We start from the raw sequence: 17,169 nt of genomic DNA on the forward strand, positions 1-17,169 counted from the left end.
TCTATAGAAAATTTTGTCAAAAATTTTATTTCTATAGAAAATTTTGTCAAAATTTTATTTCTATAGAAAATTTTTGCAAAATTTTATTTCTATAGAAAATTTTTGCAAAATTTTATTTCTATAGAAAATTTTTGCAAAATTTTATTTCTATAGAAATTTTTTGCAAAATTTCATTTCTATAGAAAATGTTTGCAAAATTTTATTTCTTTAGGAATTTTTTGCAAAATTTTATTTCTTTAGAAAATTTTTGCAAAATGTTATTTCTTTAGAAAATTTTTGCAAAATTTTATTTCTATGGAAAATTTTATTTCTATAGAAAATTTTATTTCTATAGAAAATTAATTCTACAGAAAATTTTTCCAAAATTTTATTTCTGCAGAAAATTTTGTCAAAATTTTATTTCTATATAAATTTTGTCAAAATTTTATGTCTATAGAAACTTTTGTCAAAATTTTATTTCTACAGATTTTTTTTTTTGCAAAATTTAATTTCTATAGAAAATGTTTGCAAAATTTTATTTCTTTAGGAAATTTTTGCAAAATTTTATTTCTTTAGAAAATTTTTGCAAAATTTTATTTCTTTAGAAAATTTTACTTCTATGGAAAATTTTTGCAAAATTTTATTTCTATACAAAATGTTGTCAAAATTTTATATCTATAGAAAATTTTTTCAAAATTTTAATTCTATAGAAAATTTTGTCAAAATTTTAATTCTATAGAAAATTTTGTCAAAATTTTATTTCTATAGAAAATTTTGTCAAAATTGTATTTCTTTCGAAAATTTTGTCAAAAAATTATTTCTATCTATAAATTTTGTCAAAATTCAGAAATTTTTTGCAAAGTTTAATTTCTATAGTAAATTTTGTAGAAAATTTTATTTCTATAGAAGATTTTGTAAAAAAAAAATATTTCTATTGAAAATTTTTGCAGAATTTTATTTATATTGAAAATTTTTGCAGAATTTTATTTCTATTGAAAATTTTGTCAATTTTTTTCTATAGAACATTTTGACAACATTTTTTTCTATAAAAACTTTTTGCAAAATGTTATTTCCATAGAAAATTTTTGCAAAATTTTATTCTATAGAAAATTTTGTAAAAACATTTATTTCTTTTGAAAATTTTGCCAAAATTTCAATTCTATAGCAAATTTTGTCACAATTCTATTTCTATAGAAAGTTTTGCCAACATTTTTTGCTATAGTTTTTTTTTTGCAAAGTTTTATTTCTATAGAAAATTTTATTTCTATACTGAATTTTGTAAAAAAAATTATTTCTATAGAAAATTTTGTAAACAAATTTATTTCTATAGAAAATTTTGTCAAAATGTTATTTCTATAGAAAATTTTGTCAAAATTTTAATTCTGTAGAAAATTTTTGCAGAATTTTATTTCTATAGAAAATTTTATAAAAAAATGTATTTCTATAGAAAAATTTGTACAAAATTTTATTTCTATAGAAAATTTTTCACAAAAGTTTTGCAAAATTTTATTTCTGTAGAAAATTTTTGCAAAATTTTATTTCTATAGAAAATTTTTCACAAAATTTTATTTCTATAGAAAATTTGGTAAAAAAATTTATTTCTACAGAAAATTTTTGCAAAATTTTATTTATATAGAAAATGTTGTCAAAATTCTATTTGTATAGAAAATTTTGGGCTCGCTGGTGTTTGTTAAATGTATTAAAAATTATGACTATATTAAATGCTAGTTACTCACTATCTTTTTTGTAAGATTAATATTCCGTTCATCCTTTCTTCAACATTGAAAATACAATAATTTAAATTTATTTGTTAAATCGTTATGATAGATAGACGTTTATTATGACTCTTTATTGATGCAATAATCTTATGGTATATGCTCTCATAATTATATTTTTATCATAATTTTTTTTTTTTAATATTATATTTTTATTAAACTTAAACAAATAAAGAATTTTTAAATTATATTGTGATATCAACTAAATGAAATAATTGTTCTAACATGCCAAGATTTTTTCTTCAAATCATTAGAATAAAAACAAAACACACAACACATGCTCTTTGCCAAGGGTCCAAGAGTTCTAATTACACATCCTGCTCTTATGGGTCCCCTTTGTCTCCTGCACTTAGGCATTGCAATCCCTCGATTGATAGAAAAGTATATAGCCAGTTTCTGAGGATTTTTGAATATCCGAAGTTAAGCCATAGAAATCTTCAATGGTTGAGGCCTCAATTTTATCCACCATATCATCGTCGAAGAGTAACCACAAACCATGACTTTTGACAATGCTGATGTAATGGCCACGATTTGGACCCGAACCACAATGGATGACAACGGCCATAAGATCATAGAGGCGATCTGGATTAACAGCATCGTCGGAGGTATTGAAAAGTCTCAGCTCCAATGGAAATACCACACGATGGGAAACCTTAATGTGACGATTGAATTGTTCCATGTACTTGAAGCGTTTCAGATGTAAGGCCAATATCATGGGCAACTTTTTGACACGCATACGTTTCTGAGCCTCTTGATAACTACAGCAGTTATCGCACTTGAATTTATTATCCGAACACAAAGTTTCCGTATTGCTAAAACAACGCAAGCAATGCGTGATGGAGGTATTCTGATCCACATCCACTTGCAGATCAAAGAAATGCTCATCTTTACTGCTAACCGTTTCGCAGTTCAAACATCTGGTCTCCGAAGTTAAAGTACCCTGGAATATTTCATGGACCCATGTAGGTTCGGTATTGGCAGAATTCGTTTGGGTTGGTGTAGTGGCATCGGCAATCCCAATACCTATGCCATTTAAGGATCCCGTTGAATTTGAGCTAGTACCATTGGTGGACGAATTGGAAACCGTTGTTGAGGTTGAGGTTGTGGACGAAGATTTTGTGGCTGCTGTTCCTGAGGTGGTATTGCCATTTTTCTGGGCATTTCTCTCGGCCAGAATAATTTCGTTGATGTGATTAATCAAAAAATTCAGGAACTCATGGGCATCTTGTTGCATGTAATTATCAAATTCTTCCTTCTCCTTGCGTAGGCGAGCAATAAACTTTTTGGGGGCTATAGAGCCTACTTTCTTCTTTTGCGTGGCTATGTTGTAGAATAAATCGGCCAGGCAGGAAAGCAAAGTCTCCTTGGGACGTTTATTTTTTGCTTTGTATTCCAAAACCTTATCACGAAACGGCTTACAGAAGTACAAAGCCTGCAGCACCGAATTACTATAGCAGGTATTTCCAAAATTCACCAAACCAAAATAATGCTCATTTGGTGGGAAAAGATCAGAGCCTATTTCCTTTTCCAACTGCGATACATTGGCGCCCATTTTTCTCTTCGTTGATGTGTTATGAGATTCTTATTGATTGTGGGTGGGTAAATGGGTGGTTGTGTATGTGAGCGAGCGAGAGCAAGAGAGTGTTTGGATAATCTTTAAGCGAAATTACACCATCACCATAGCAAAATGTTAGATTTGTTTTCTTTTGAGGGGGGTGAGTAATCTCTTAACTTTTCCTAATACTTCTAATCAAACTTTTTTCTATTTCCGTTCTGAAAATATAAAAACAAAAAGTTGAAGAGGGGAGTGTCAGTAAAAGCAAAGCATTTTATTTTTTCGATAATATTTTTGTTTAAGCTTATATTTTATTAAGTAAATTTAATAAAATATTCAAAACAACAATTTTTGAAATTACTTTTAATGAAACTAAAACACTTTATTATCCCCTCTCCAATCTTGTGTTTCTATGTTTTGTTTTTTTTTTTTTTTCTTTTTGTAATATTCAGCTCAAATTCAAATGAAAAATTAAAAAGTTCTTTTTTATTTATTTTCACAAAATTAATTAATTTTATATATAATATATATTATACAAATGACAATAAATTACATAAATATGTAAATTTCTTTTTTTTTTTTTTCATCCAAAAAAAACAAACAAATAAGGAGAAGGAAGAATAAGTTTATGGCTTTTAAATTTAAATTTAATTCAAAATTTAAATTTAAAGCCTTACAAACTAATATTAAATTAGTCCATTAGTTTACAGCATGCATCTAACTAACTAACCAAGCTTTATGTATTTTACAGTTCAAAGCACTTTTGAGCTGGAACTATTCTCCATCATCGAAAAATTCCTATGATTATTAATTACTTATATTTAAACTAATGTTAAAATAATGTTTTTTTTTTTAATTAAATAAATTTATGTTAAACTAATAAATTCAATTTATACTAATAAATTTAATTATTTAATTTATTTATTTATAATTCTATTTTTATTTAATAATTTCTGACCTAGGAAATGGGTATCCGTAACCCTTACACGGACGAAAAAGTCCGTTTATCACATGTTTCGGTGTAAACATTATATGTTTATTTTTTAGCACATCATTTTTATGTGCAAACATAAAATGTTGACAAACTACACTGAAACAAATATTTACGTGATATTAAAGATTATGCAACTTAAATTTTAGGATGCGAAATTTACAAAGTATTAAGGATATATTTCTTTAAAATAATGACAATTTAATTAAATTAAAGTTTATCTTTGCTTAAAAAATTTTTTTCATTAAATTTAGGACACAAATTTTGTGAATTTGCGTCCCTCCGTTAAAGTCGTATGTCTTTGAACAAAGGCTAATTTTCCTTAAAGTAAAGAAAGACATTTTCGATTTAAAGAAATTGTCCTTAAATTAACTAAAATTTAGGGCACAAATTTTGTGAATTTGCGTCCCTCCGCTACAGTTCCATGTCTTTGAACAAAGGCTAATTTTCCTTAAAGTAAAGAAACACATTTTCGATTTAAAGAAATTGTCCTTAAATTAACTGAAATATTGAAACTTTAGATTTAAGATAAAACGCTTCAAATATAGGCTAAGACTTATTTTAAGGATTTAGCGTCTTTGGTTTAAAGTTTTTTTTTTTTTTGGAATTAAGAAAACATTTTTTACTTTGAAGTATCCGTTATAATTTGGATTTTTAAACTGGCATTTGTTTGCACGTGGGAACCTTTATTAATAACTCCGCGAAAAGGGAATGAAAAATTGATAAATGAGATCTGTATCTTAATTTTAATTTTATTGGTCCTAGATTTAAAGCCATCCGAGCATCTTTGGCTCGGAATCAATACCAAAATCCTTAAGGGAAGGTCAAAATCTTTGGATTTAAGTAACCTTTTTTTGAGTGTAGTATAACATGCTTGGGTTCATATATGTTAATATGTTAGAACATACTATGTTTGGGGCATTACATTTTCTTCATTATGTTTATGGGTGCATACATATATTAATTTAGAAATTATGTCTAAAACATGTATTTGTTTAGAAATGTCAGAAAGAGAGAGCGACCGATAATAGAGACAAAAGATAATGATGGTGACGTGGATATAGTTCTACTTGAGACACATATTTTGTTTCAGATAAATGTTCTTGCATTCATTTTTGTCATTTTGTCTACTAAATTAACGAGACACCCCAAAAATTTGAAATTTTTAAGTCTAAACTTTATTGAATGTAAGCATTCAACTGTGGCAAGTAAGCGCGGATGCCACAGTTGGTGGAAATATACCTGATTTTTTTTACTGTTTGTTAGATTGCTAGAATTCTTGAAGTTTTGATATTCTCAAAAAAAATTTTACTTGGATCCAAAGATGTTGACCTTCCCTTAAAAAATTTGGGTTTGATTCCGAGCCAAAGAGCTACCTATCTGGCTTCAAATCTAGGACCAATAAAATTAAAATTAGGATACAGATCTCATATATGAAATTTTCAACTTAAATCTAAAATTTCAATATTTCAGTTAATTTAATGACAATTTCTTTAAACCAAAAATGTGTTCCTTTACAAAGATGTTGACCTTCCCTTAAAGAATTTGGTTTTGATTCCGAGCCAAAGAGCCACCTATCTGGCTTCAAATCTAGGACCAATAAAATTAAAATTAGGATACAGATCTCATATATGAAATTTTAATCTAAAAGCTAAAATTTCAATATTTCACTTAATTTAATGACAATTTCTTTAAACCAAAAATGTGTTCCTTTACTTTAAGGAAAATTAACCTTACTTCAAAGACATGCGACTTTAACGGAGGGTTGCAAATTTACAAAATCTGTGTCCTAAATTTTATGAAAAAAATTTTTGAAACAATGATTATAAAATTTATTTTAATTAAAATTGCATTAGAAATTTGTCCTTAATAATTTGTAAATTTCGCATCCTAAAATTTAGGTTGCACAATCTTTAATATCACGTAAATATTTTTTTCAGTGTAGATTTTGCAAAACATTTCTCACCACCTAAGAGGTACTTCATAAATTTTCTATAGAGATAAAGTTTTGTCTAGGAATAAAATTTTAACAACATTTTGTATAGGAATAAAATTTTCAATAGAAATTTGCGTATGAATAAAATTTTGACAAAATTTTCTCTAGGAATAAAATTTTGACAAAATTTTCAATAAAAATAAAATTTGGACAAAATTTAATCTCACAATAAAATTTTGACAAAATTTTGTCTAGGAATAAATTTTAGACACAATTTTCTATATGAATAAAATTTTGACAAAATTTGCTCTAAGAATAAAATTTTGACAAATTTTCTCTAGGAATAAAATTGACAAAATTTTCTTTAGGAATAAATTTTAGACAAAATTTTCTATAGGAATAAAATTTTGACACAATTTACTAATAAAATGTTGAAAAAAAATTTCAATAAACATAAAATTTTTATAAAATTTAGTCTAAGAATAAAATTTTGACACAATTTTCTCTACTAATAAAATTTTGACAAAATTTTCAATAAAAATAAAATTTTGACAAAATTTTCAATAAAAATAAAATTTTGACAAAATTTAGTCTAAGACTAACATTTGGACACAATTTTCTCTAGAAATAAAATTTTGACAAAACTTTCTCTAGGAATAAAATTTCGACAAAATTTTCTCTAAGAATAAAATTTTGACAAAATTTTCTCAAAGAATAAAATGTTGATAAAATTTGCTCTAAGAATAAAATTTTGACAAAATTTTCTCTAGGAATAAAATTTTGACAAAATTTTCTCAAAGAATAAAATGTTGACCCAATTTTCTCCAGGAATAAAATTTTGACAAAATTTTCAATAGAAATAAAATCTTGACAAAATTTGCTCTAGGAATAAAATTTTGACATTTCTCTAGGAATAAATTTTAGACAAAATTTTCTATAGGAATAAAATTTTGACACAATTTTCTCTACTAATAAAATTTTGACAAAATTTTCAATAAAAACAAAATTTTGACAAAATTTTCTCAAAGAATAAAATTTTGACAAAATTTGCTTTAAGAATAAAATTTTGACAAAATTTTCTCTAGGAATAAAATTTTGAAAAAATTTTCTCTAGGAATAAAATGTTTACAAAATTTTCTCTAGGAATAAAATTTTGAAAAAATTTTCTCAAAGAATAAAATTTTCACCCAATCTTCTCCAGGAATAAATTTTAGACAAAATTTTCAACAAAAATAAAATTTTTCAAAATTTAGTCTAGGAATAAAATTTTGACACAATTTTCTCTAGAAATAAAATTTTTACAAAATTTTCTCTAGGAATAAAATTTCGACAAAATTTTCTCTAAGAATAAAATTTTGACAAAATTTTCAAAATAAAATTTTGACACAATTTCTCTAAGAATACAATTTTGACAAAATTTTCTCTGTGAATAAAATTTTGAAAAAATTTTCTCAAAGAATAAAATTTTGACAAAATTTTCTCAACGAATAAAATTTTGACCCAATTTTCTCTAGGAATAAAATTTTGACAAAATTTTCAATAGAAATAAAATTTTTACAAAATTTTGTCTAGGAATAACATTTTGACACAGGAATAAAATTTTTACAAAATTTTCAATAGTAATAAAATTTTGACACAATTTTCTCTAGGAATAAATTTTAGACAAAATTTTCAATAAAAATAAAATTTTTACAAAATTTTGTCTAGTAATAAAATTTTGACACAATTTTCTCTAGAAATAAAATTTTGACAAAAATTTCTCTAGGAAAAATTTTCTCTAAGAATAAAATTTTGACAAAATTTTCAAAATAAATTTATGACACAATTTTCTCTGGGAATAAAATTTTGACAAAATTTTCAATAGTAATGAAATTTTGACACAATTTTCTCTACGAATAAATTTTAGACAAATTCGGACAAAATTCGGACAAAATTTTCTCAAAGAATAAAATTTTTAATTCTTCAATTTTCTCTAAATGTTGACAAAATTTCGATATGAATAAAATTTTGACAAAATTTGCTCTAAGAATAAAAGTTTGACAAAATTTTCTCTAAGAATAAAATGTTGACGAAATTTTCTCTAATAATAAAATTTCGACAAAATGTTCTCGAAGAAAAAAATGTTGGCAATATTTTCTCTAGGAATAACATTTTGACAAAATTTTCAAAAAAAAAAATTGACAAAATTTTCAAAAAAAAAAATTTGACAAAATTCAATCTAAGAATAAAATGTTGACAAAATTTTTTCTGGGAATAAAATTTTGACAAAATTTTCTCTACGAATAAAATTTTGACAAAATTTAATCTAAGAATAAAATTTTGACAAAATTTTCTCTAGAAATAAATTTTAGACAAAATTTTCTATAGGACAAAAATTTTGACAAAATTTTTTCTACGAAAATTTTGACAAATTTTCAAAATAAAATTTAAAAAAAAAATTTAAAAAAATTCTCTGTGAATAAAATTTTGAAAAAAATTTTCTCTGTGAATAAAATTCGGACAAAATTTACGGAAAGAATAAAATTTTGACCCAATTTTCTCTTGGAATAAAATGTTTGACAAAATTTTAAACAGAAATAAAATTTTGAAAATTTTCTCTAAGACTAAATTTTTACAAAATTTAATCTAAGAATAGGAAGCCACCGTTGTACAATGGCATGCCCGCCTTGCATACATAAGGTCGTGGGTTCGATTCCTGCTTCGACCGAACACCAAAAAGTTTTTCAGCGGTGGATTATCCCACCTCAGTGATGCTGGTGACATTTCTGAGGGTTTCAAAGCTTCTCTAAGTGCTTTCACTGCAATGTGGAACGCCGTTCGGACTCGGCTATAAAAAAGAGGTCCCTTGTCGTTGAGCTTAACATGGAATCGGGCAGCACTCAGTGATAAGAGAGAAGTTCACCAATGTGGTATCACAATGGACTGAATAGTCTAAGTGAGCCTGATACATCGGTCTGCCACCTAACCTAATCTAAGAATAAAATTTTGACAAAATTTTCTCTAGAAATAAATTTTAGAAAAATTTTATATAGGAATAAAATTTTCACACAATTTTCTCTTCTAATAAAATGTTGAGAAAATTTTCAATAAAAATAAAATTTTGACAAAATGTAATCTAAGAATATAATGTTGACAAAATTATATCTAAGAATAAAATTTTGATAATATATTCTATAGGAATTAAATTTTGACAAAATTTTCTTTCGGAATACAATTTTAACAAATTTTTGTCTAGTAATAAAATTTTGACAAAATTATCTTTAGATATAAAATTTTGACAAAATTATCTTTAGGTATAAAATTTTGAAAAATTTTTCTCTAGTAATAAAATTTTGAGAAAAGATTCTCTAAGAATAAAATGTTGACAACATTTTCTCTACGAATAACATTTTGACAAAATTTTCGAAAGGAATAAAATTTTGATAAAATTTCCTATAGAAAAAAATTCTCTATATAAATTCAATAAAAATAAAATTTAGATTAAATTTTCTATTAGTTCCATTATTTCAATATTAGTTCAATATCTTTAAAAATTTTAATTCACGTTTTAGATCATATTATCTAAGTCCATTGCGGGCAAATTCTCTCTTTTTGTTGAAGTAGCAACTTTCCCGTGTTAGTGCGAACTTAAAATATTTAAAACTTCGACTCCTTTATAATTCAAGGGATATGTATACACCCAAATAAATTGTCGCTATTGGGAGTGATCGTAAAATTATAAATAAACTTTTAAAATAAAATGATAAATCAATTCTTTGGAAGACAGCTGTTTTCATAAAACCACAAAATTTGTAGTAATTTTTTGCTAATGGATAACTTTGTTAATAGATCGCAAAAAGGGAATGCAATATAAATTTTAAACAGTTTTGAACTGCGGTAATACCGGATAATTTTATTAATTCATTTTCACTGAAGGTCTGTAAGTATGAATATGATACACGGGGCTATCATAGTAATACTTGCATTATATTTCCCTTTTAATCTATCAGCCAATGTCAAAAGTCGAGATGGATCGATTGTCAAAAATATCAAAGGTCGATTACTAGAATCGACCTTTGACATGACCGTCCGTTTGTCTGTGAACACATTTTTATGATCAAAATCTAGTCGCAGCTGTAGTCCAATTGACTCCAAATCCTTTCTAAATTTCTGGAAATATGCGTCTCCAGCGACATCTATTGGGAAAATTCGAAATTACTTTTTCGAATACCCATTATATAGAGTAACGTAATATTTTTGTTTCTCTATCAACATCTAAAAATAACCAGAATTAAAATCCTAATATAAGGCACATATTTTACGTGCTAATTAAAACCGGTATATTCCCAGTATTTTAAACTTGCAGTCAATTATGCAAGAAATGAAACTAAGAATTTGAAATTAGTTGCAATAGAAAAGTATTGGAGGGAACACAATGCAGATAACTAAATTGAAGGTAAATTCTAAAGAAAGTATCAAAAACAATACGAAAAAAATAATAATTTAATTTTCAAGATTATTTTATTTCTAGTCATAGCATTGATCAATTGCTATCATTTGGCACAAGCAGATACCAAAATACTTCGACAAATACAGTAATTTTTTGGAAATGTTATTATTGATTATAAATAAAATTTTAACACCTTTTTATTCCATAGTATTCCGGTAAAAAATGGCCTGTCGGAGCAAACAATTTCTTTGGAAAATGATAAGTACTTGTCCATAAATGGTTTCAGTGTTCAGCGATACGATATTCCCGATGATCCAAAACATGAATTGAAAGCTACCATTGAATATGTGGCTGATAAAGATGGCTACAAGGTTAACTTTAATTTCATACAACAAGAATCTTTAGGAGGAAAACGTCTGAATCCATCAACATTAAAATCTTTGGGTGGTTAAGTGTGACGAATAATTTAAAAAAAAAATGAAATTTATTAACAAATTACATTTTAAAATAAAAAACTTTTATAAAAACGCCAATTGGTGACTTGAAATATGGCATTATTAGATTTTAGAGAGGGATACTATTCACGGTTGCTAAAGTAGTTGGTAGAATTCTGCCAAAAAATTTCTATAGAAATACAATTTTTTCAAAATTTTCTATAAAAATAAAATTTTGACAAAATTTTGGAAAACATTTCTATAAAATAAAATTTTGACCAAATTTTCTATGGAAATAAAATTTTGACAAAATTATCTATAAAAATAAAATTCTGACAAAATTTTCTATAGAAATAAAATGTTGACAACATTTTCTATAGAAATAATATTTTGACAAATTTTTCTATAGAAATCAAATATTGACAAACTTTTCTATAGATATAAAATTTTGACAAATTTTCTATGGAAATAAAATTTTGACAAAAATTTCTATAGAAATAAAATTTGGCAAAATTCTCTATAAAAATAAATTTTTGACAAAATTTTGGAAAAAAAAAATCTATAAAATAAAATGTTGACAAAAATTTTCTATAGAAATAAAAGTTTCAGAAAATTTTCTATAGAAATAAAAAAAATCTTTAGAAACAAAATTTTGCAAAAGTTTTCAATAGAAATAAAAATTTCTAAAGAAATAAAATTTTGCATTTACCATTATTCTATAGAAATAAAAATTTTCAGAACATTTTCTATAGAAATAAAAATTTTCAGCAAATTTTCTATAGAAATAAAATTGTTCAGAAAATTTTCTATAGAAATAAAATTTTTCAGAAAATTTTCTGTAGAAATAAAATTTTTCAGAAAATTTTCTATAGAAATAAAATTTTTCAGAAAATTTTCTATAGAAATAAAATTTTTCAGAAAATTTTCTATAGAAATAAAATTTTTCAGAAATTTCTCTATAAAAATAAATTTTTGGCAAAATTTTGGAAAAAAAAATTCTATAAAATAAAATGTTGACAAAAATTTTCTATAGAAATAAAAGTTTCAGAAAATTTTCTATAGAAATAAAAAAAATTCTTTAGAAACAAAATTTTGCAAGTTTTCAATAGAAATAAAAATTTCTAAAGAAATAAAATTTTGCATTTACCATTATTCTATAGAAATAAAAATTTTCAGAACATTTTCTATAGAAATAAAAATTTTCAGCAAATTTTCTATAGAAATAAAATTGTTCAGAAAATTTTCTATAGAAATAAAATTTTTCAGAAAATTTTCTGTAGAAATAAAATTTTTCAGAAAATTTTCTATAGAAATAAAATTTTTCAGAAAATTTTCTATAGAAATAAAATTTTTCAGAAAATTTTCTATAGAAATAAAATTTTTCAGAAAATTTCCTATAGAAAAAAAAAATTTCAGAAAATTTTCTATAGAAATAAAATTTTCGGAAAAAATAGAAAACAATAGAAAATTTTCCATTTACCATTTTTCTATAAAAATAAAAATTTCAGAAAATGTTCTATAGAAATAAACATTTTCAGCAAATTTTCTATAGAAATAAACATTTTCTATACAAATAAAATTTTTCTGAAAACTTTCTATAGAAATAAAATTTTTCAGAAAATTTTCTATAGAAATAAAATTTTTCAGAAAATTTTCTATAGAAATAAAATTTTTCAGAAAATTTTCTATAGAAATAAAATTTTTCAGAAAATTTTCTATAGAAATAAAATTTTTCAGAAAATTTTCTATAGAAATAACATTTACAAAAATTTTCTATAGAAATAAAATTTTGGCAAAATTCTCTATAAAAATAAAATTTTGACAAAATTTTGGAAAAAAAAAATCTATAAAATAATTTGTTGACAAAATTTTCTATAGAAATAAAAGTTTCAGAAAATTTTCTATAGAAATAAAAAATTCTTTAGAAAAAAAATTTTGCAAAAATTTTCAATAGAAATAAAAATTTCTAAAGAAATAAAATTGTGCAAAAATTTTCTATCGAAATAAAATTTTTCAGAAAATAAAATTTTTTCCGAAAATTTTCTATAGAAATAAAATTTTTCAGAAAATTTTCTATAGAAAAAAAAATTTTGCAAAAATTTTCTATAAAAATAACATTTGGCAAAAATTTTCAATAGAATTAACATTTTACAAAAATTTTCTATAGAAATAAAATTTTGACATTTTCTATAGAAATAAATTTTTTTACAAAATTCTGTATAGAAATAAAATTTTGAGAAAATAAATAAAATTGTGCAAAAATTTTCTATAGAATAAATTGTTTTCTATAGAAATAAAATGTTTCGTTTTGTTTTGTTATTGTTGGATTTTCTTTTCCTTAATCATTGTTTTTTTTTTTTTTTTTTTTTTTTTTTGATTTCAGCTTGAAACCATGCATTGACTAAACTACAAGTGTAGCTTAACCAACAGAGGAAAAGAATGTTTGGCATAAGCCGGCTATCGTAGAAACCTTTTCTGTATAGAAATAAAATTTTGAGAAAATTTTCTATAGAAATTAAATTTCCTATAGAGATAACACTTTGAAAAAATTTTCTATAGAAATAAAATTTTCACAAAATTGTTTATAGAAATAAAATTTCCTATAGAGATAAAATTTTGACAAAATTTTCTATAGAAATAAAATTTTGATAACATTTTCTATAGAAATAAAATTTTTCTTGAGAAAATTTTCTATAGAAATAAAATTTTTCTTGAGAAATTTTCTATAGGAATAAAATTTTTAGAAAATTTTCTTTAGATAAAATTTTGCTAAAAAATTTTTATAGAAATGAAATTTTGCAAAAAATTTTCTGTAGAGATAAAATTTTGACAAAATTTTCTTTAGAAATGAAATTTTTTTGACAAAATTCTGTATAGAAATAAAATTTTGAGAAAATTTTCTATAGAAATTAAATTTCCTATAGAGATAACACTTTGAAAAAAATTTCTATAGAAATAAAATTTTCACATAATTGTTTATAGAAATAAAATTTCTTATAGAGATAAAATTTTGACAAAATTTTCTATAGAAATAAAATTTTGACAACATTTTCTATAGAAATAAAATTTTTCTTAAGAAAATTTTCTATAGAAATAAAATTTTTAGAAAATTTTCTATAGATAAAATTTTGCTAAAATTTGTTTATAGAAATGAAATTTTGCAAAAAAATTTCTGTAGAGATAGAATTTTGACAAAATTTTCGTTAGAAATAAAATTTTTAAAATTTTCTATTAAAATAAACATTTTCATAAAAGTTCTATAGAAATTCAATTTTGTGTGAAAATTGTATAAAATACTATTCGTACAATTCACGATAGCTACAGATGGTAGAAATTTGCATAAATTTTCGAAAGAAATAAAATTTTGACAAACTTTTTATAGAAATAAAATTTTGCAAAAATTTTCTATTGAATAAAATTTTGCAAAAATTGTTTATAGAAATAAAATTTTGCAAAAATTTTTATTGAATAAAATGTTGCAAAAATTTTCTATTAAATAAAATTTTGCAAAAATATTCTATTAAATAAAATTTTGCAAAAATTTTCTATAGAAATAAAATTTTGCAAAAAATTTCTATAGAATTCAAACTTTAAGAAAATTTTCTATAGAAATAAAATTTAAAAAAATCCTATAGAAATACAATTTTCAGAAAATTTTCTGTAGAAATACAAATTTCACAAAATTTTCTATAGAAATAAAATTTTAAAAAAATCCTATAGAAATACAATTTTCAGAAAATTTTCTGTAGAAATACAAATTTCACAAAATTTTCTATAGAAATAAAATTTTGCGAAAATTTTCTACAGAAATAAATGTTTAAAAAAATTTTTCTATAGAAATAAAATTTTGCAAACATTTTCTATAGAAATAAAATTTTGCGAAAATTTTCTACAGAAATAAATGTTTACAAAAATTTTATATAGAAATAAAATTCACAGAAAATTTTCTATAGAAATAAAATTTTGCAAAAATTTTCTATGGAAATGTTCTTCAGCATTAATAACAATGTTTAAAATGAAGACAACATTTGTGGAGCTGCGGAGGTATTCATTAGAAGCTAACATTTTTGAAATCTAATGAAGTTTCACAGTTATGCTGCTCAACAAAAACTAAAAGGTAAAGAATCTTTCTGTAATAACATCCCTCCAAGGTCGTTTTAATAGCATCACAATCATACTAATTATCTTCAATCTTTTTTAATGGGTCATCGACATCCACATGAAAGGGGAGAGGGATATTTAAAACTATCATAAATTTCTATTACTAGCGGTTTGACAAGATTTCTTCTTAAAACTATAAAATTAGCAATAGATTCTTTAGTATCTTTCGAAACATCGTATAGACCAGAGAAGCTTTTTCAATCACATACAAATCAAGAAACATGAAATTTCTGGTAAAACTTGAAACGGAGAAAAATCTTGAAATCTAAGCAAATGAAATAAACTTAAATTTTTAGATTCTCTTGGGCGTTTTTGTAGCAGCCATTGTAGGCAGTTTTGCCGATACAAAAATTCTACAAAATGTTAAGTAAGTTTAAATTTGTAATTTTATTTAACATATTTTTTTAGTTAAAATGATTTTTTCTTGCAGCATTTTAGATGGTGATGCATATCGCAATGAACAATTTTCTCTAAAAAATCCTGATACCGTAGATGAAGAATTGATTATCGATGGTTCTTATGGTCACAATTTTACTCCACTCGATGGTCAGGCCGGTCCCTATAAACTACACGTAACTTATGTGGCTGACAAAGATGGTTATCATGTAAAATATACTTATGGACCATTGCCACCGACTCTAGCTGTTAGCCCCTCAACATTGAAAAGTCTTACGGGTTAAGTGTGAGTTTTATGAAGAAATTCTGAGAAAGTTTTTAATTTATTTAAATACATAAATAGATAAATATAAAAAAAATATTAAATTAATGCATTTTGAATTTACGTTGCGATTTAGAAGATTTATATGGGAGCTATATCTAAATCTGAACCGATGTCCACCGAATTCAGAACACTTATACTCCTTGTGCCAAATTTCAGGCAACATATAAGATACTGACTTTTGGCGGTGGCATTTCACTTGTATGGCCCCAGAAGCCAGGGTTTTACTTTGATTTGCTTCACTTCACTTATAATTTTTGAACAGACAGACAGACTACTATACATACTATTAAAGTCAAGGCCAACTATTTCAGTATTGAACATCAAATAACCCAAAATTAAAATATATAGCGTTTTTTTTCGAATTGTATTAATTCAAAAGCTGCATCTAAAAATAAACGCTAACCCTTTAAGAAAAATTATTCATTAAAATTTCAACAAAAGAAAATATATTACAGGTTATCAAATTATCACGTAGGGTCCAATATTAATATGATAAACAGAAGCCTCACACCTCTGAAAGCCAAATTGGAATCATTCATATTCGACATCTCACCATAGAAATTATAATAAAAATAGAAATTCTATAAGAACTGGTTTTAAAAGATTTTTGAGCCTAAAACGAATGAAATGTGAACTGTAGCCAAAATAGTTTCTTCAGTATATTGTAATACATCAAATTGATAACAACTTAGAAGAATGACATTTTCGGTAAAAGATGAAAAAATCGATACGAGGATTGTATAAAACTGTTAACCACCGATATAAACCAAATTCGACACAGGTCTTCTTGAAAATACCTCTAGCTTTTCAATTACACCAAAATCGTTTAACAATTGCGGTTTCTAGCAGCTCAAGAAGTCTTTTTTTTTTTTTTTTGATTCAATAACAAACTTACTTGATCCAATTAATTTTTTAATTGAAATGTCTTCAATCGAGAACATGATGGTATCAATCACAGTTTTAATTGGGCATAAAAAATACATGATAAAAATTTAATTGATTTCATTAGGAAATTTCAATTAATTGTTTAATCTATTCAATTAAATTTTTAATTGATGTTGTTGCAAAATTCAATTTATTTTTTAATTAAAAACAAGTACATACGGTCGTAAGTTCGGCCAGGCCGAATCTTATGTACCCTCCACCATGGAATGTCATCCACAATCGAATTAATTGGATTGTGGTATC

General features: G+C 24.1%; 3 protein-coding genes across 6 annotated transcripts in view; 2 read left to right on the plus strand and 1 right to left on the minus strand.

Moving 5' to 3' along the window:
- Positions 1–17,169, minus strand: part of LOC142221004 (ubiquitin carboxyl-terminal hydrolase 12/46 homolog) — a 345,234-nt gene that overhangs the window by 169,966 nt on the left and 158,099 nt on the right. Inside the window, exon 3 of one of the 4 annotated variants that reach the window (XM_075290541.1) lies at positions 1,776–3,527. The exons of the other annotated variants lie outside the window; for them this stretch is intronic. Within the exon in view, the coding sequence (XP_075146656.1) occupies positions 2,104–3,306 (1,203 nt within the window). The 5' untranslated portion in view covers positions 3,307–3,527 and the 3' untranslated portion in view covers positions 1,776–2,103. Of the gene's footprint in view, positions 1–1,775; positions 3,528–17,169 lie in introns of those variants that run through there. 4 annotated transcript variants of the gene reach the window in all.
- On the plus strand, positions 10,635–11,212 carry LOC142219669 (uncharacterized). Its single transcript, XM_075288552.1, has 3 exons — positions 10,635–10,671; positions 10,731–10,810; positions 10,874–11,212. The coding sequence occupies exons 1-3, from the start codon at positions 10,651–10,653 to the stop codon at positions 11,115–11,117; spliced, it is 345 nt and encodes a 114-aa protein (XP_075144667.1). The 5' UTR covers positions 10,635–10,650; the 3' UTR covers positions 11,118–11,212.
- Positions 15,447–16,022, plus strand: LOC142219670 (uncharacterized). The gene is made up of 3 exons (XM_075288553.1): positions 15,447–15,493; positions 15,557–15,627; positions 15,691–16,022. The coding sequence occupies exons 1-3, from the start codon at positions 15,482–15,484 to the stop codon at positions 15,938–15,940; spliced, it is 333 nt and encodes a 110-aa protein (XP_075144668.1). The 5' UTR covers positions 15,447–15,481; the 3' UTR covers positions 15,941–16,022.

This window comes from Haematobia irritans, chromosome 1, assembly GCF_050003625.1.
Source record: "Haematobia irritans isolate KBUSLIRL chromosome 1, ASM5000362v1, whole genome shotgun sequence".
In the NCBI taxonomy this organism is placed as follows: domain Eukaryota; kingdom Metazoa; phylum Arthropoda; class Insecta; order Diptera; family Muscidae; genus Haematobia; species Haematobia irritans.